Source organism: Metopolophium dirhodum, chromosome 9 (genome assembly GCF_019925205.1).
Source record: "Metopolophium dirhodum isolate CAU chromosome 9, ASM1992520v1, whole genome shotgun sequence".
Lineage (NCBI taxonomy): Eukaryota > Metazoa > Arthropoda > Insecta > Hemiptera > Aphididae > Metopolophium > Metopolophium dirhodum.
This window is the reverse complement of record NC_083568.1, coordinates 13516414-13531064: the sequence shown is the minus strand read 5'-3', so window position 1 is coordinate 13531064 and position 14651 is coordinate 13516414. Positions and strand designations below refer to the sequence as shown.

The 14651-nt window shown below is 26.9% G+C and overlaps 3 protein-coding genes across 4 annotated transcripts; all 3 read left to right on the top strand.

Moving 5' to 3' along the window:
- The first annotated feature begins 5 nt into the window (after positions 1-5).
- LOC132951614 (vesicle transport protein SFT2A) lies at positions 6-2989 on the top strand. The gene is made up of 5 exons (XM_061023425.1): positions 6-164; positions 370-451; positions 1720-1898; positions 1965-2082; positions 2151-2989. The coding sequence occupies exons 2-5, from the start codon at positions 383-385 to the stop codon at positions 2277-2279; spliced, it is 495 nt and encodes a 164-aa protein (XP_060879408.1). The 5' UTR covers positions 6-164; positions 370-382; the 3' UTR covers positions 2280-2989.
- A 1080-nt stretch (positions 2990-4069) lies between these two features.
- LOC132952597 (small nuclear ribonucleoprotein Sm D3) lies at positions 4070-5003 on the top strand. The gene is made up of 3 exons (XM_061024932.1): positions 4070-4401; positions 4493-4679; positions 4761-5003. Exons 1-3 carry the CDS (start codon positions 4276-4278, stop codon positions 4862-4864), a joined length of 417 nt encoding a protein of 138 aa, XP_060880915.1. The 5' UTR covers positions 4070-4275; the 3' UTR covers positions 4865-5003.
- A 3261-nt stretch (positions 5004-8264) lies between these two features.
- Positions 8265-13461, top strand: LOC132952595 (importin subunit alpha-1-like). 2 transcript variants are annotated; one of them, XM_061024930.1, is made up of 10 exons: positions 8265-8983; positions 10261-10362; positions 10722-10878; positions 10968-11124; positions 11187-11581; positions 11657-11832; positions 11904-12086; positions 12697-12879; positions 12945-13088; positions 13167-13461. In XM_061024930.1, exons 2-10 carry the CDS (start codon positions 10291-10293, stop codon positions 13242-13244), a joined length of 1545 nt encoding a protein of 514 aa, XP_060880913.1. In that variant the 5' UTR covers positions 8265-8983; positions 10261-10290; the 3' UTR covers positions 13245-13461. The 2 variants fall into 2 exon arrangements, with proteins under 2 accessions (XP_060880913.1, XP_060880914.1); XM_061024931.1 differs by lacking the exon at positions 8265-8983 and adding an exon at positions 9870-10050.
- Positions 13462-14651: the final 1190 nt, after the last annotated feature.

Sequence of the window (14651 nt, the reverse complement as noted above, 5' to 3'; positions counted from 1 at the left end):
ATTTTCCACAACGAAAAACACTTGTTTTTTCTTGCCATAAAAATTTTATATTATAATTATAACAACTCCAAAATCAAATAAAAACCGTACACGGTAACGTCGTCAACACTCTTGATTGTATATTATACGTTAAAAAACTACTACTGCGACTACTACTACTACAGGTTAAATATTATTATTATTTTTATCTACCTACGGTTGTGTAGGTTAAGTTTATACTTAATTTAATCTTGTCCTATAAACCATTTTACAAGGCACAGTATTTCTTAAATGTATTTTGATACAAGATTTGTGCCTATATTTCGAAAAACTATTAACGAGTTTCTGCCCTATTTATGAGACTATCATAAAAATTCTTTTGTTTTATAGACAACATTTCAATATGGACATGTTACGGAAAGCATTGAGTGGCCAAGACCGAGACAATGATAGTTCCACTGGAATTTTGCCTGTAAGTAAATATTAAGCTTATTGAGATTATCAATATTATTATGTTGTGTTAATTGATTACAGTCGAACTAATATTACCATGGTTAATATGTTCAACAATATCTTCACAATTTACAATTTACTTTTGATAGCGATTATAGTATTTGCAATATTTTGCTTGGAAGAGGAATGTTGGACAAGAACATTAGTTTATAAACCAGTTATCTCTATGTTTAATGGGTATTGAAGCAAGTTTTAAAAAATTGACTTATAGGTCAAATTTCAGGTCGGCAACATTTATAAAATCAAGTTACAGAACTATATTAGCTATAATTATTGTCCATAATATAACCGTATAATTTTGATACAGGGAGCTAGTATAGTCACTTCACACATGCATAGTTATTATTAAGCTTAAGTTTGAAACATTCTGTATAATAAATTTTTCTAAAACTAGTTAAAAGTTATATGTTAAATTCTATCTTATCTACAATTCAAATTTGAATACAGGATGATTGTTTTTTTAATGCTTTTATCACCTAAACTTAAGTTATATCATAATCATTATCATTTTTTAATTATTTACTTTTTTGAATACTATATTTTTAATTTTTAATTTTAAATAAGAATATTATTTAAAGTAATTGGATGATTAAACATATTTTGAATGAGTAGTTAATTAGTTAGTTATATAAGTATATAAGTTTATAAGTATTTTAAGTTTAGAGGAGTGGTGTTCTGAACCAACATTCCTCAGATGTATTACTCCTATATAGTGTTGATAGTTTTCAAAATAATGAGTGTCTTACATTACAAACTTAACCTTGTATATTAGTTTACATCTAACACTAGTATTTCATATATTATTTATTATTTATTTTAAGAAATATGTGGATAGTTGTATTCCAACTCAATTAGGGATGGAAGTATCTAGAATCTTAAAATTCCATTATTGAAACTATAAATTAATGTTACTTATTGTTATCTATTAATCACTATTTATTCAGAATAATATAATTATTTAATTAAATACAATCATTTGTTAATTTGAATTCATATGTAATTCAGATACTATTAGATTGCATTCCTATCCATACTTTCAATTTAATAATTGTTGTTATTATTAGTAATGAAAATATTTTTTAATAATTGAAAATGTATAGCTTTTTAAATAATTATTAATTTATAGTATATTTATTTACCATTATTTTTATTTAACAACCTTTAACCCTAATATATGACAAATGTTTAGATAACTAACTTTAATGGTAATATTATATGTGCTTGCAGAATGTTAATCAAATGTCATCATTAGAATGGTCTACTCGTATAAAAGGATTTATTGCATGCTTTGTAATTGGAATTTTTTTTTCATTATTGGGTGCCACAGCGTTAGTATTACCTCTACATAGAAGAATGGCCGTATTTGGTATTTTTTATACACTCGGAAATATTACATCGCTTCTTAGGTACAAAACAATAAAATAAAATGAAAATATTATAATTTTATACAAATGTATTTAATTAATTTTCAGTACTTGTTTTTTGATGGGTCCGGTAAAACAAATAAAAAAAATGTTTTCCTCCTCTAGAGTTGTTGCTACCATTATTGCTCTTGCAATGATTGTCCTTACATTAGTCGCTGCAGTTGGCGTAAGTTAAAAATCAGAATTTTTAATTGAAATAATAGTTATAGTAATCTTGTATTTTAATAATTTCAGATGAAAAACGCACCATTAACTTTTCTTTGCATTATTTTTCAATTTCTTGCATTGACATGGTACTCTTTGTCTTATATACCTTACGCTAGAGACGCCATAAAAAGTTCGATGTCTACAATCATAGCATAATTAGTTGTTTCAAAGTTAATATATCGATTATATTGATATTAATGGTTAACTAAAATTGTTATCATAGATGATAGAATATGAAAATAGACACTGATATCTATCGCTTTGTTATAATGATTGTATTCTAGTACGTCAATTTGTTAATATTTATACTTAACTATTTAGCGTTTAAAGTGAACTCAGTTATCTACCAAGTCATAATTGATGTGTGTGTAGTTTATACATTGTTGTTATTAATACTATTATGGGTATTTTTTTAATACAAGCATTTATTAAAAACATAGTATTTACATAAACCTCATTAATTAAATATATTGAAAACTTTAGTTAAGAAGCAATAACTAATGAGATGAATAATGTTATATGATACTGTTAATTATAATTAATGTCTTCCTATAGAATCTGATTTTGTTATTGTTTAAGAGAAATATTTCTATTTTTTTTATAGCTAAATGATTGTAACCTGAATCTATATATACATACAAACGTCCACTAACTAAACTATGTCAATTATTGTATTGTATTATGTCAATTAATTATGCTACTATGTCAATTTCATTTGGTAATGTTATTAAGTTAAGTTTAATTGTAAGCAATAATGTATCTTATTTTTTTTATTATATTTATAATTATGTTTTTAGTTTTGTTATTGATTAATATAAAATAGAATATTCCATTTTTACAATATTATGTTAACTGTAATGATTAATCGGTAAATAAAAACTACATTTAGAAAATATAAATATATCCAAGAGTTTATCAATCGAATTTTTATTTTATGTGATTTTATAAATTGTTTATATCTATTTTATATTTGTATAAGATTTGAATAATATTTGATCAATTATGTCAGTCAACAATATTGTGTAAATAGTTTTGTTGTACAAGATAAAACTAAATTGAATTACACCAACCTCAGATATCATAAAGCTATCATATATTTATATCATGATCATAATCAAGACCTTGCACCCAAATTATCAGGAACCCCTAACACCCCTTAAACCCCTTAAAAAATCAAACACCCGAAACCCATATAACCCGATTGATTCTGTTTTCAAAACACCGGAATAAAACATTCTGGGTAACCCGAAATCCGAAAAATAATTAATTTTTTTACTATCTGTAAGTGATATATAATTTTGTAAGTATTTCTTGTGTATTCGTGTACAATATGTGGTTGTAACGTTCATTCTTGAAATGAAAAACACCCTATCTAATATCTTCTATATATGTGGTTGGTGCTAACCTAACCTTACACATTCAAAACTTTTTAATTGTTATACTATTAAAAAGTATAAATTATTTATTCTAATTAAGTTATAGGTAATCGTCAGTTATCACTCGTTTGTATAAAATATACACCTATATAGGATATATTATATAACGACTAAAATACTAAATAGTACATAGAATTCTTGTAAAGATTTTAGATTTAGACTATAGTAGGTAAGTAGTAGTGAGTATATACTAATTATCATTAAGCTTAAACGTCCAAACCCGGGACAACAACTGATTATACATTTATACAGCAAGCGAACGAGAAATAAGACGTTGTTGGGTACTTCGTGTGACACACTGACACGTTTTATTTTTTGACAATTTTTTAGTGTTTTAAATATTCGCGGGTTACAAGAGATATTGTGTGACCGTATATAAGTATATCTCTTATCGTGGATATGGCTAAACTGTATAATATTTTGATAAGAAATTGTTTTGAGGTTAATTCCACTATCACAATTTAATATGTTTCGGAAGATTTGCCGGCCGCCGTGATCTTACTCGATGTCATGCCAGTGCATTATAATTTTTTAGTCCGTGGTTTATCAATATTTTTACCAATCACAGGATAGGACGCGAAAATAGATAGATACGCGACGGACGCTGAAACAGTGAAACAGTTAACACTTAGCAGACAACGCTATACGCTATTTCCATAGTATTAATTATTATATTATATATATTAATTATTAATTGTTGTAAAATCCACTTCGTAATGTCTATCGGTGTTCCAATCAAAGTGTTGCACGAAGCCGAGGGGCATATCGTCACATGCGAAACGATTGATGGCGAAGTTTATCGTGGTAAGCTTATTGAAGCTGAAGACAACATGAATTGTCAGGTATTATATTAAAAAAAATAATTGGAATATTGATCTTTTAAACATTTAATTTTGCACTTGTGATGAATAATAAAAATGTAATGTTGAACAGGTATCGCATGTGACAGTTACGTACAGAGATGGACGTGTTGCCCAGATGGAGAATGTGTATGTGAGAGGATCAAAAGTGCGTTTCATTATACTACCTGATATGCTGCGGAATGCTCCTATGTTTAAAAGTAAAATGACTATGGGTGGAGCAGCAGGACGTGGGAAGAGTGGAATGATACGGTCATCGGGTATCTATTGATTATTTTATTTTTGTTGAGGAATTAATAATATAACTTGTATAGTTAATATTAATTATTATTATATTTTAGTTGGACGAGGTAGGGGACGTGGCGGTCCTCCGATGGGTCGGGGAGGACCACCCATGGGACGCGGCGGTCCTCCAGCAGCAGGATCATGGAACCAAAGACGTTAATATTATAAGTGACATCAATTGTAAACATAATACTTCTCTTTTAAGGTTTTTAAAAGGTCCTAAAGGATCATTTCAATTTAAATATTTTATATAACATAAATGTGTTCAAATAATTTTGAAATAAATACATTTCACTCAAGTGTTGTGTTTTATTTACACAGTTCAATCATTAATAATTGTTAATTATATCAAAAAAAAAGAAAAATACTCTTAAAAAATACTTAGTTAAAGCCTAAATTTTATAAAAAAATTTAATTCACTTATAATAATATTGAAAAAAACTATAAAAGTATACATATTAACGGATTGTATTTAATTTATTTGCAGAAATGAAAAATATTTAATAAATATTATATTTCATAAATATATTATTATGACAATACAATTATAATTAATAACTGTTATACTACTTACAGCAGATTCTACTACACTAACATGATTGAAAATATATAAGAACTAGTTTTAATACAAATTTCAATCTTATAAAAATGTTTACTAGTTATATGTGGTATAGTGATATAAGACATAGGTACAATTTTTAACATATGATAATATATGCTACAGTTCTCATATTAAATTCTGAAATAAACCTGGTTAATATGCGCTAATAAGTAGTCTTACTTGAACTTGTTGTATCCATTTTAAAAGCGTGTAACATAGCAAATGTAAGGCTAAGCTAGGCTCTAACTAATTGGAAAGGAACATTTTAACTTAATTAGTTGGTTTCATAATAACTTTCTAATTTAACAAATTTAATTCAATATATAAAATAGTCAAGTGTGTTAAAAACATAACGTAACTGGTACTAGTTATTTCTGTTGTTTTATTTTACTGCAAAAATCTAATTTTTCTGTAAAACTGCTGAGTGCCAACTGAATAATTATTAATATTTAGTATGTATTTAGTATCTCTGGTGTTTATTCTTTAAATTTTCATTTTGTCTATTGTTTACATTATTAACAAAAAATATACCCATATTTGTGCTCGTTTATTATTTTTAAAGTACAGAGTCGAATGATCATTTTAGTTGCATGATAAGTAATGCATTATTGTATGATATGTAACATTATAATTAGGTGTTAAATTATTGGTTAATACCCCCTATTAAAGTTTCAAAACCCACAACACACCACTGATCTTGAGACACCTTGTATTTTTTGATATCTATTTCAATTTTGAAGTAATTTATAAACATTTTAAAATTGTTATTTTTTTTGTTAAAAATGATATAATAAGTATAGTTTTTTATTCAGACAGTTCTTGTTTTTAATGTTTGTTTTTGTCTGTTGATGGAGTCATGTAATATTTTAAATTTTTTTTATAAGTACAGCATCAACAACTGAGGACATAAGCTTACAACAATAATAATATTAACTACATATAAATGTGGATACATTGAATTTCCTAGATTGAGTTAAACATGTTAATATATTTAAGAAAAAAAAAAGTTTTTTTAACATTTAGATATAATATTAAATGTTATGAAATATCTTAAAAAATATTCAGCCAACTAAGGTATTAGTCAGCTTAAATGTTAAATTCACAAGTTTTGTCCAAGATGAAAATCATGTATTCATTAAATCCAACAAGGCATGTCCTTGGGTTAATTCTCTCTTTATATCACACCTATTATTGAAATACGAGACCTATCTATTTCATAGAACCGTTAATATTTTATTATAGTTAGGGACTTGGGCACTACTTCTAAATAATTATAAATAATTATAAACATAATAAAATTATTTTACGTAGTCCGAGCTGGTCAGTAATTCTTTATATATTTAGCAATGTTACTTTTAACTTTAAATATAACTTAGTTATAATAATAACTGTAACTTGCATCTAGTTACACAACAAAAAAGTATCTAGTAACTTGTAACTAGTTACATAGTTTTAGAGTAACTTGTAACCAGTAACAATAAATTGAGTAACTTGCCCAACCCTGACTGTACGTTACTTAAGAATACACACGTCCTACGTGCCGAAATAATTATAATAATATATTACATTATATTTTTAATAATGAATGATAGTCGGCCATCGACACATGCTATTACATAATATCATATTCATATCGGTATTAACTTTTAACTTTTGAGTCAATATTCTATAGGTAGTAGTCAGCAGTCTTGTGTAAATTCTGAATACTTTAAAAATAATTTTCCCAAATGTATTCTGAATAACTATTTAGAATATTTTTTTAAAGTATTTTATTCCTATAAAAAAAAATGCTTTTTATTTACAACAATATTTTTTTTCTTGTTTTTCTGGAAACTTTTACAATATTAATCATATTTAAAAATTATAAATGTTGGCGCTTGTTAAAAAATAAAAAAAAAATAAAGTATTATTGGTTTAATATTTAAAACAAAAACTAAAAAGTATTTTTTAAATATTTGAAATACTTTATTCGGAATACTATTTTTATGAAATATTCAAATACATATTCTGAATAGTGAATACTATTTTTCATAGTATTTGTTCCAAATACTTTTCAAAATTTTTTTTACCCAAGTACGTTTGCCAGTAATTTCTATTTTGTGGGGGGGTTCAGGGGTTGTAACGACCCCTCGAGTATTATACCATATTTTAACCGGCACGCTGACAGTAAAAACAATTAATTTAATTTAATCAAATAGTCTTCAGTGGAAAAATATGTTCTATTTTAAGCTTAATGGAATGAACTTTTTTACGTGTTCACGAGACCACCAGCATATTTTAATGAATATTGTACACGCCGTATAGCGTATTTATTGTTTTCTAAACTGGCCAAATATTAAACAAACGTATTTATTTACTATTTACGTATATTCCCTGGGACTCGCGATAGCATAAAGGGTCGCCGGTGTTGGCGGACAGTCACCGTTATCTCCGGAACATTTCTAGTTTAGTTTTTTGTAATTTTTTTTTTAAAATGTATAGTTTTGGATTATTAATTTTATGGTACCTACTTTCAAAAATATTTGCTCAAACATCATTTGGAAGTTAACCTAAAAATTTTAATTTTTCAGGATGTAATCATATATTTATGTGCGAATTGAAGTTGTCAATTTCATTAGCCACGACCCCTCATAAATATTACGTAACGACCATCGGTACCAAGAATCGACTTGCCGTAGAAGTGTAGTTATAAAACCTATAGAACGGTGTGAATATGTTCGAACTTCAAAGTTCAAGGTATGAATAGGCAATATTACACATAATAAAAAACATACGTTTCTACGAGTCCCTACGAGTAATACTTTTTGACTTACAAGAAAAACAACTAAACCGTTTTATGAAAATTGTCTAACACTCATAAATATCCAATTTTGTCAAAATTTAAACTTTAGACGATCATTGAAAATTATTGTCGTTGTTACAGTTTAACGCTCAAATTTTCAAGCTTTTTGATCAATCGAATCATTTTTATCAACATTTATAGAACAAATCTTGAAAATTATTCCATGTACCTGAAGAAAATTCTAATAATTTTACCCCAAAACATTTTTGTACAAAAAAGTCAAGACCATTGCAATCACGATGTAGAGAAGTCAGAAGAATAAGCATTGAACAGTGTTGTAGTACATACTATATAATAGAATACATGCAAGGTGCAACCTTCGGGCTACGATTAAACATTTAAACAACAATATTATTGTGAAAACATTATATTATTAATAATTTGTCAATAAATAGATCGGTTTGTCCGGCGTCACCGGCTCAGAGAAATATGTACCGACCTGGCATGTACTGTCTATGGCATGTTTTTTTTTTCATCTTCAATAACTAAAATTATCGGGAAATTTCGGTCGTTAGTAAATTAATAATCATATTATTATATAATATAGTCCGATAGTGGCAGTGGTGACTGCTATATAGTGACTTGTCAGTTCTCTGCAGTGATCTTATAAATTCATCATTAGACCAACTACCAACAGGACTCGATCTCTTGTCTGTTCTTCATTGAAAAATAGAGACTATTTTAAATTATTAAAATTCATTATTATTTATAAAAGATAAGTTTATTTGTCGTTTTAGGTCATTTCAAATATTTTGTATTTTGTTTATGTAGTTTTATTTCATATTTAAACTTATTGCTATACATTACCATCAGAATACCAGGAATCTAATTATCGAGTAAGTATTTGCTTCAATTTCTCACTACATTTTATGTGTAAAAATCAAATCATTTTTTCACTTTGTGCTGTTAATAAATAATAAATGTAAATTCGGGATCGATGTACAATTTTGGTATTAATTAGTGTGCGGGAACGTATTTTCTGTTAGTTACAGATATTATATTAAATGGTTTTGTAAAACAATAAAAAATAAAAAAATATCATGTTGACTGTTGTTATTTGTTAATAGAATAATAGATCTATGAAGATGTTTTAGTAGGTATTCCCTACGCAACTATTTATTTTTTTATAGGCACGGGAATGGTATTCTCATTCACAATATTTGAATAGGTATTGTAGAAACTCAAAAATAAAGTAATAATATTTCCAGGTTTTAGATTTATTTCTTGTGAATTAAATTTTTGATTTTAGATAGGTATCAGAAAAAGTTAATATATTTTAAAATGTACTATTTCACAAAATTAGCTTATTATATTATTATAGATACCTAGGTATATTTATTATGATTCATGATATTAAATAGATATTAATTAATTTTTCATGGATATCTGTTTGGTTTATATATTACATATATTTAGGGTGATCTATTTAACTATTTAAGTGTCTACCCTCACTATTTCAAAAGGATTAAACTTTTTTTAAAAGACATTATACATTTTTAATTTCATATTCCGAATTTCTGAAGCAATATTATTAAGCCCTGGATCCGCCACTGACTATTGGTTAAGACTATTGGAAATTTGGGGGGATTGATTAGTTTTGAATGATTTGTCTATACCAATACCAAATAAAGAAATGGAATGATGGGAGATTTAAACATTTTTATGAACTGCTATCAACATAACACATAATCTTAAGTAGGACATACTAAAATGTGACTAGAAATTGAAACTTGCAAAGCTTGGAAAGGTTTCCTGTAAAATACACAAAAGCCTGCAGAATAATTACAATTATTTTAACACAAATAAGTAATTACAAAAATTTCTCTGAAGAAAAAACATATTCCAAACTCACTGAGTTGCATTTAATTAGCCATTTAGAATTGAACAACACTTTAGTCTTGAGGTGATTTTTATTTATTTATTTTTGTAGTTTAATATAATGTATATGTATTAAGTATTATTATGTTATTACTTAATAGATTTCAATTAATAATTTTTAGACTTATTAATCAATTAATTTTATTATTATATTTTTTATTTAAAACAATACAGTATATTCATATATTGATTTGTTTATTTATTATATATATTTAATGAATGTATTTTTTTGTAGGCACTACACCTGGAATCATCAAAATTAAAAATGCCTGTGAAAAAAACACTTCTTAATAGCCGTAGTTTTGATATATACCAGGATAGAAATAAGTATTATGAGGTAAAAATCTTATATATTATTATTACTCATTACTCATTACATTTTAATATTGTTATTGATTATTATTGACTATTTACTATTTAGGTAAGTATAGCTTAACTAATTTGGACCATCAAACTAAAAATAAATATTCACAATTTTTTTTTTATGTGCATTTTTAAATATAATCAATGCATCTAGGATTTGTTTATACTTTGATCAGTATTTCAAATCTTAGTATTAGCAATCTTTATTAAAATATTTTTTTATGCTTCATTCAGTTCTAACTAATGATTACAAAATATTTGTTTGTTTTTATAAATTAAACTAATTAAAGAGGTACTGTAATTTCATTAACTATAATTTATGTGGTTTACTAGGATTTACGTCGCAAACGTAATGATGTAACTATTGAGTTGCGAAAAACCTTACGTGACGAACAATTGAAAAAACATAGAAATATAGTTTTAGATGCCCATGATGATGAATTGGAAATAAAACCTGAAGTTGAATTGACAATTGATGATATCAAAGAAGGTGAATTAAAATTTCTTTTTTTCAATATCTTATTTACTGAATATTTTTATTGCTAATAATTTTAATTTATTTTAAAATAATGTATCAAGGTTTAAAAAGTCAAACATCAGCAGTAAAGAAATTAAATTGCTTAAAATATGCTCGTAAGATGTTAAGTTCGAGGAAATGTGCTCCCATTGATGACTTCATTAAAGCTGGTATTTTACCAATGTTGATGGATTTCTTAACTCCAAAATATAACAATGAGTATGATGATTGTTGGCTATTTATAAATCTTAAATGTTTTTAACAATATGAATTTTTTACAGCACTGATTTCCAATATGAATGTGCTTGGATATTGACAAACGTAGCATCAGGTTCATCGGCGAACACCATTTGTATAGTTAATGAGGGTGCAGTTCCTTTACTTATAAATTTGCTCAAATCACCAGATATACGTGTGATGGAACAAGCTGTTTGGGCATTAGGAAATATTGCGGGTGATGGACCCCAACTTAGGGATATTGTATTATCAAATGGTATTGTACCAATTTTAAACAGCTTATTAGAAAAAACAGAACAAGTAACTGCACAACAGAACATAGTATGGACGCTATCAAATCTTTGTCGCAGCAAAACTCCTCCTCCAAATTTTAATTATTTACTTCCATCTATTCCGTTGTTGGTTGGAATGTTGAGTCATAGTGATTCTCAGGTTGTTTGTAAGTAAATACTGAAATACTACTAAATAGTATTTATCAAATATTATTATATTAATATCTATTTGTGTGTGTTAGCTAATGCTTGCTGGGCTTTATCATACTTGACTGATGGGAGTAATGAAAAAATTCAAGTAATTATTGAAGCAGGTACATTGAGGGCCATTTTAAAATATTTAGAAGTTGATGACACTACCATACTTATACCTGCGCTACGAGTAGTTGGCAATATTGTGTCTGGTAATGATGTACAAGTAAGTTATTTTTGTTATATTAAATGTCATTATTTATTTTCATTATTTAATCCTCTATGATATTTATGTAGACAAAGCATGCATTGGATCATGGTATACTTAAATACCTTCATAGTCTATTAAATCACAGGCGTATTCCTGTTGTGAAAGATGCTGCTTGGTTGTTATCAAATGTGATGGCTGGTAGTGTAGAACAAATTCAAGCAGCCATTGATCATAATCTATTGCCAGTTTTGATTCGAGCTCTACAACGTGTAAGTACAAAGTTATGAATTTTGATTAAATAGGTTTTGAAAAAATTGCGTGTGCTACTCGATATTTTTTCTTCTACAAGGAAAATGTATGAATCATTAATATGTTTAATAGTTGCCATCACAATAAAATCGGTTAGAAAAATCTGTACCCAGCCCTAGCGGCATGTATAAGGGGTGATGGGGGGGGGGGGAGGGGTCTGATCTACCCATTGGCTTTGGAGTGTTTGATATGAATTTTGAATCAATTTAAATTATATTCATGGTTCCTTATTGTTAAATATTTTACTACCTAAGTATAATGTTTTGAGAGGGTGGGGGATTTTCCAATTTTCCCCTCCCATTTAGCTATGTGGTTTAATTTTTTTGATTCCCCCTTTCAGAAATCATGCCACTGCCCAGCCCTAAAACATTTTTATTAAATAAAAAAAAATCATAATATCTGGATTCTAATCCGGCAAGTCAATCATAACTTGCAGTATATCCTTTTCTGAGTGTGTAGAATCCTTCTTGACTGTAAAATTCTTCAGGATGAACTCGACATATTCATTCACTTGCTTAACTCTTAATTTGAACAAATGTTAAATATATAATTATTATAATATTATAATAGGGAGATGTCAAAGTACAAAAAGAAGCTGCTTGGGCCATAAACAATCTATTTAGTGGTGGTTCAGATGCTCAGAAATCTCATCTAATTGATATTGGAATATTGGAACCTTATTGTGGCTTATTAATATCTTCAGATGATAGATTGGTAGAAATTATACTGGAAGGTCTTAATCAATTATTGGAAGTAAGATACAGATTCTATGTTACATTTTGTCACATATTCTAACAGCAGTGTTTTGTGCATTTAAGAAATCTGAATGCACCCGAGGCAAGCTTTGTATGTTAATTGAGGAAGCAAGTGGGTTAGATCACCTGGAAGCATTGCAGAATCATTCTTCTCAAAAGATTTATGAGATGTCATTCAATATAGTTGAGAAATATTTTCAAGGAGAGGTTTGTTTAACATTTTCTAAACATATTATTTCACCTTTTAACTAAACATTCACAATATTTTTTTTTTTTACAATTTAGGATGAAACTCAAGAATTTGACTTGGGAATAATTCCACACGATATGAGTTCGGGTAATTTGTTCAGCATTGATCATTGACAAGAGAAAATATATCTCATAAATTAAGTGTAACTGATTGATATAAAATTAACCGGTTCTTATTTGTCATTCAATTATTTTTGTGTATTAAAATCATTAGATTTATTTTTATGTTATCAAATCCCTATATTTAGATTTTTCAACTATTTATTTTTTATACAAATTTATATATTATATACTAATCTACTAAATATAATTTGCCTTCATTGTTTATAATGCTACTAGTACATAATGTTATATACACACTTCATTGCTTTTATAATTTTAAAACAAATTATGTTATTTAAAAAATAATATTCTTTTTAGAATCAATTTTATTTGACATGTTGTGAAATTCCATAAATTTACGTTTTTCTTAGTAAAAGTATTAATTTTAAAAATTTTAAAAATGTAAAATATTTTATTTCCACTGCTACTAACATTCCTTTTACATACCTATACTGTGTGCCATTTTTTACCAAATCATACATTAAAGGTTTTGTTTCTCAAAATTAACCAAAAATTAAACAATTATTTTACTTGTCCAGTCTATTTAGGCACTAAGATTGATATCTGTAAAAATATCTTTATGATTAAAGGATTTTACTATACTAAGTACCTACCCAGTAACGGCTCCAGAAGGCTCCCAAGGGGGGAGGTGGAATTTTCAAAAATTAAATTGTATTTTTATTTAGCCAAATATTATAATAAAATAATAATGTTAAAAAGACAGCCAAAGGGTAGGCTGAAGGTGCATTCGCCACCACACTCGTATCCGCCACTGTAGCTACATAATATTATGTAAGTAAGTACTGACGTACCGTAGAACTGTACTAATTGCTTAAAATGAATGGAAATTTTTTGAAAGTTTCATTGTTCACCTACCAATAGTAAGTAAATAATAATCAACGAACTACAAGGTGACTAATAATTTCAAGTCTACAAAAAATATTTTTTAAAATTACAACAAATTAACTAAAATCGTAAATTTATGTTTAAATAAATAGGTAGATAATTTCATCGACATTAATTTCAAAATTAAAACGCTTATAAAATCCGAAAATTGTGGCATTAATTCTAATATATTGTTAAAACATTGCTATTACTTATAAGAACAACTCATATTGGATCTTGTATAACGTTTTTCAAGCTTTTTAAATTGATGTTTAATATAAATACTGTACATAATATACCAAACAGAACTATTAAACATAGCGAAAGAGAATTTTAAGTATATCAATAAACAAAGCTGGGATAGGTGGATACTTATGTCGAACAAAAGGTAGTGATCCAAATTTTATAGAAGCTTACGATTCGACATTCGTAATTACGATCAACAATCTTTATGAGTTTATGGAGCTAGGAGCATAGATATTATAAACAACGACATAATTGAAAACTTTTATAATATAATATATCTAAAGTTAA

Bases quoted from the DNA above. Each gene is read 5' to 3' on its own strand.
- LOC132952595 (XM_061024930.1), top strand. From the start codon at position 10,291: ATGCCTGTGAAAAAAACACTTCTTAATAGCCGTAGTTTTGATATATAC. The intron at 11,833-11,903 runs GTAAGTTATTTT...ATATTTATGTAG, and splicing joins TGTCTGGTAATGATGTACAA to ACAAAGCATGCATTGGATCA. The intron at 13,089-13,166 runs GTTTGTTTAACA...TTTACAATTTAG, and splicing joins AGAAATATTTTCAAGGAGAG to GATGAAACTCAAGAATTTGA.
- LOC132951614 (XM_061023425.1), top strand. From the start codon at position 383: ATGGACATGTTACGGAAAGCATTGAGTGGCCAAGACCGAGACAATGAT. The intron at 1,899-1,964 runs GTACAAAACAAT...ATTAATTTTCAG, and splicing joins AATATTACATCGCTTCTTAG to TACTTGTTTTTTGATGGGTC. The intron at 2,083-2,150 runs GTAAGTTAAAAA...TAATAATTTCAG, and splicing joins CATTAGTCGCTGCAGTTGGC to ATGAAAAACGCACCATTAAC.
- LOC132952597 (XM_061024932.1), top strand. From the start codon at position 4,276: ATGTCTATCGGTGTTCCAATCAAAGTGTTGCACGAAGCCGAGGGGCAT. The intron at 4,402-4,492 runs GTATTATATTAA...AATGTTGAACAG, and splicing joins AAGACAACATGAATTGTCAG to GTATCGCATGTGACAGTTAC. The intron at 4,680-4,760 runs GTATCTATTGAT...ATTATATTTTAG, and splicing joins TGGAATGATACGGTCATCGG to TTGGACGAGGTAGGGGACGT.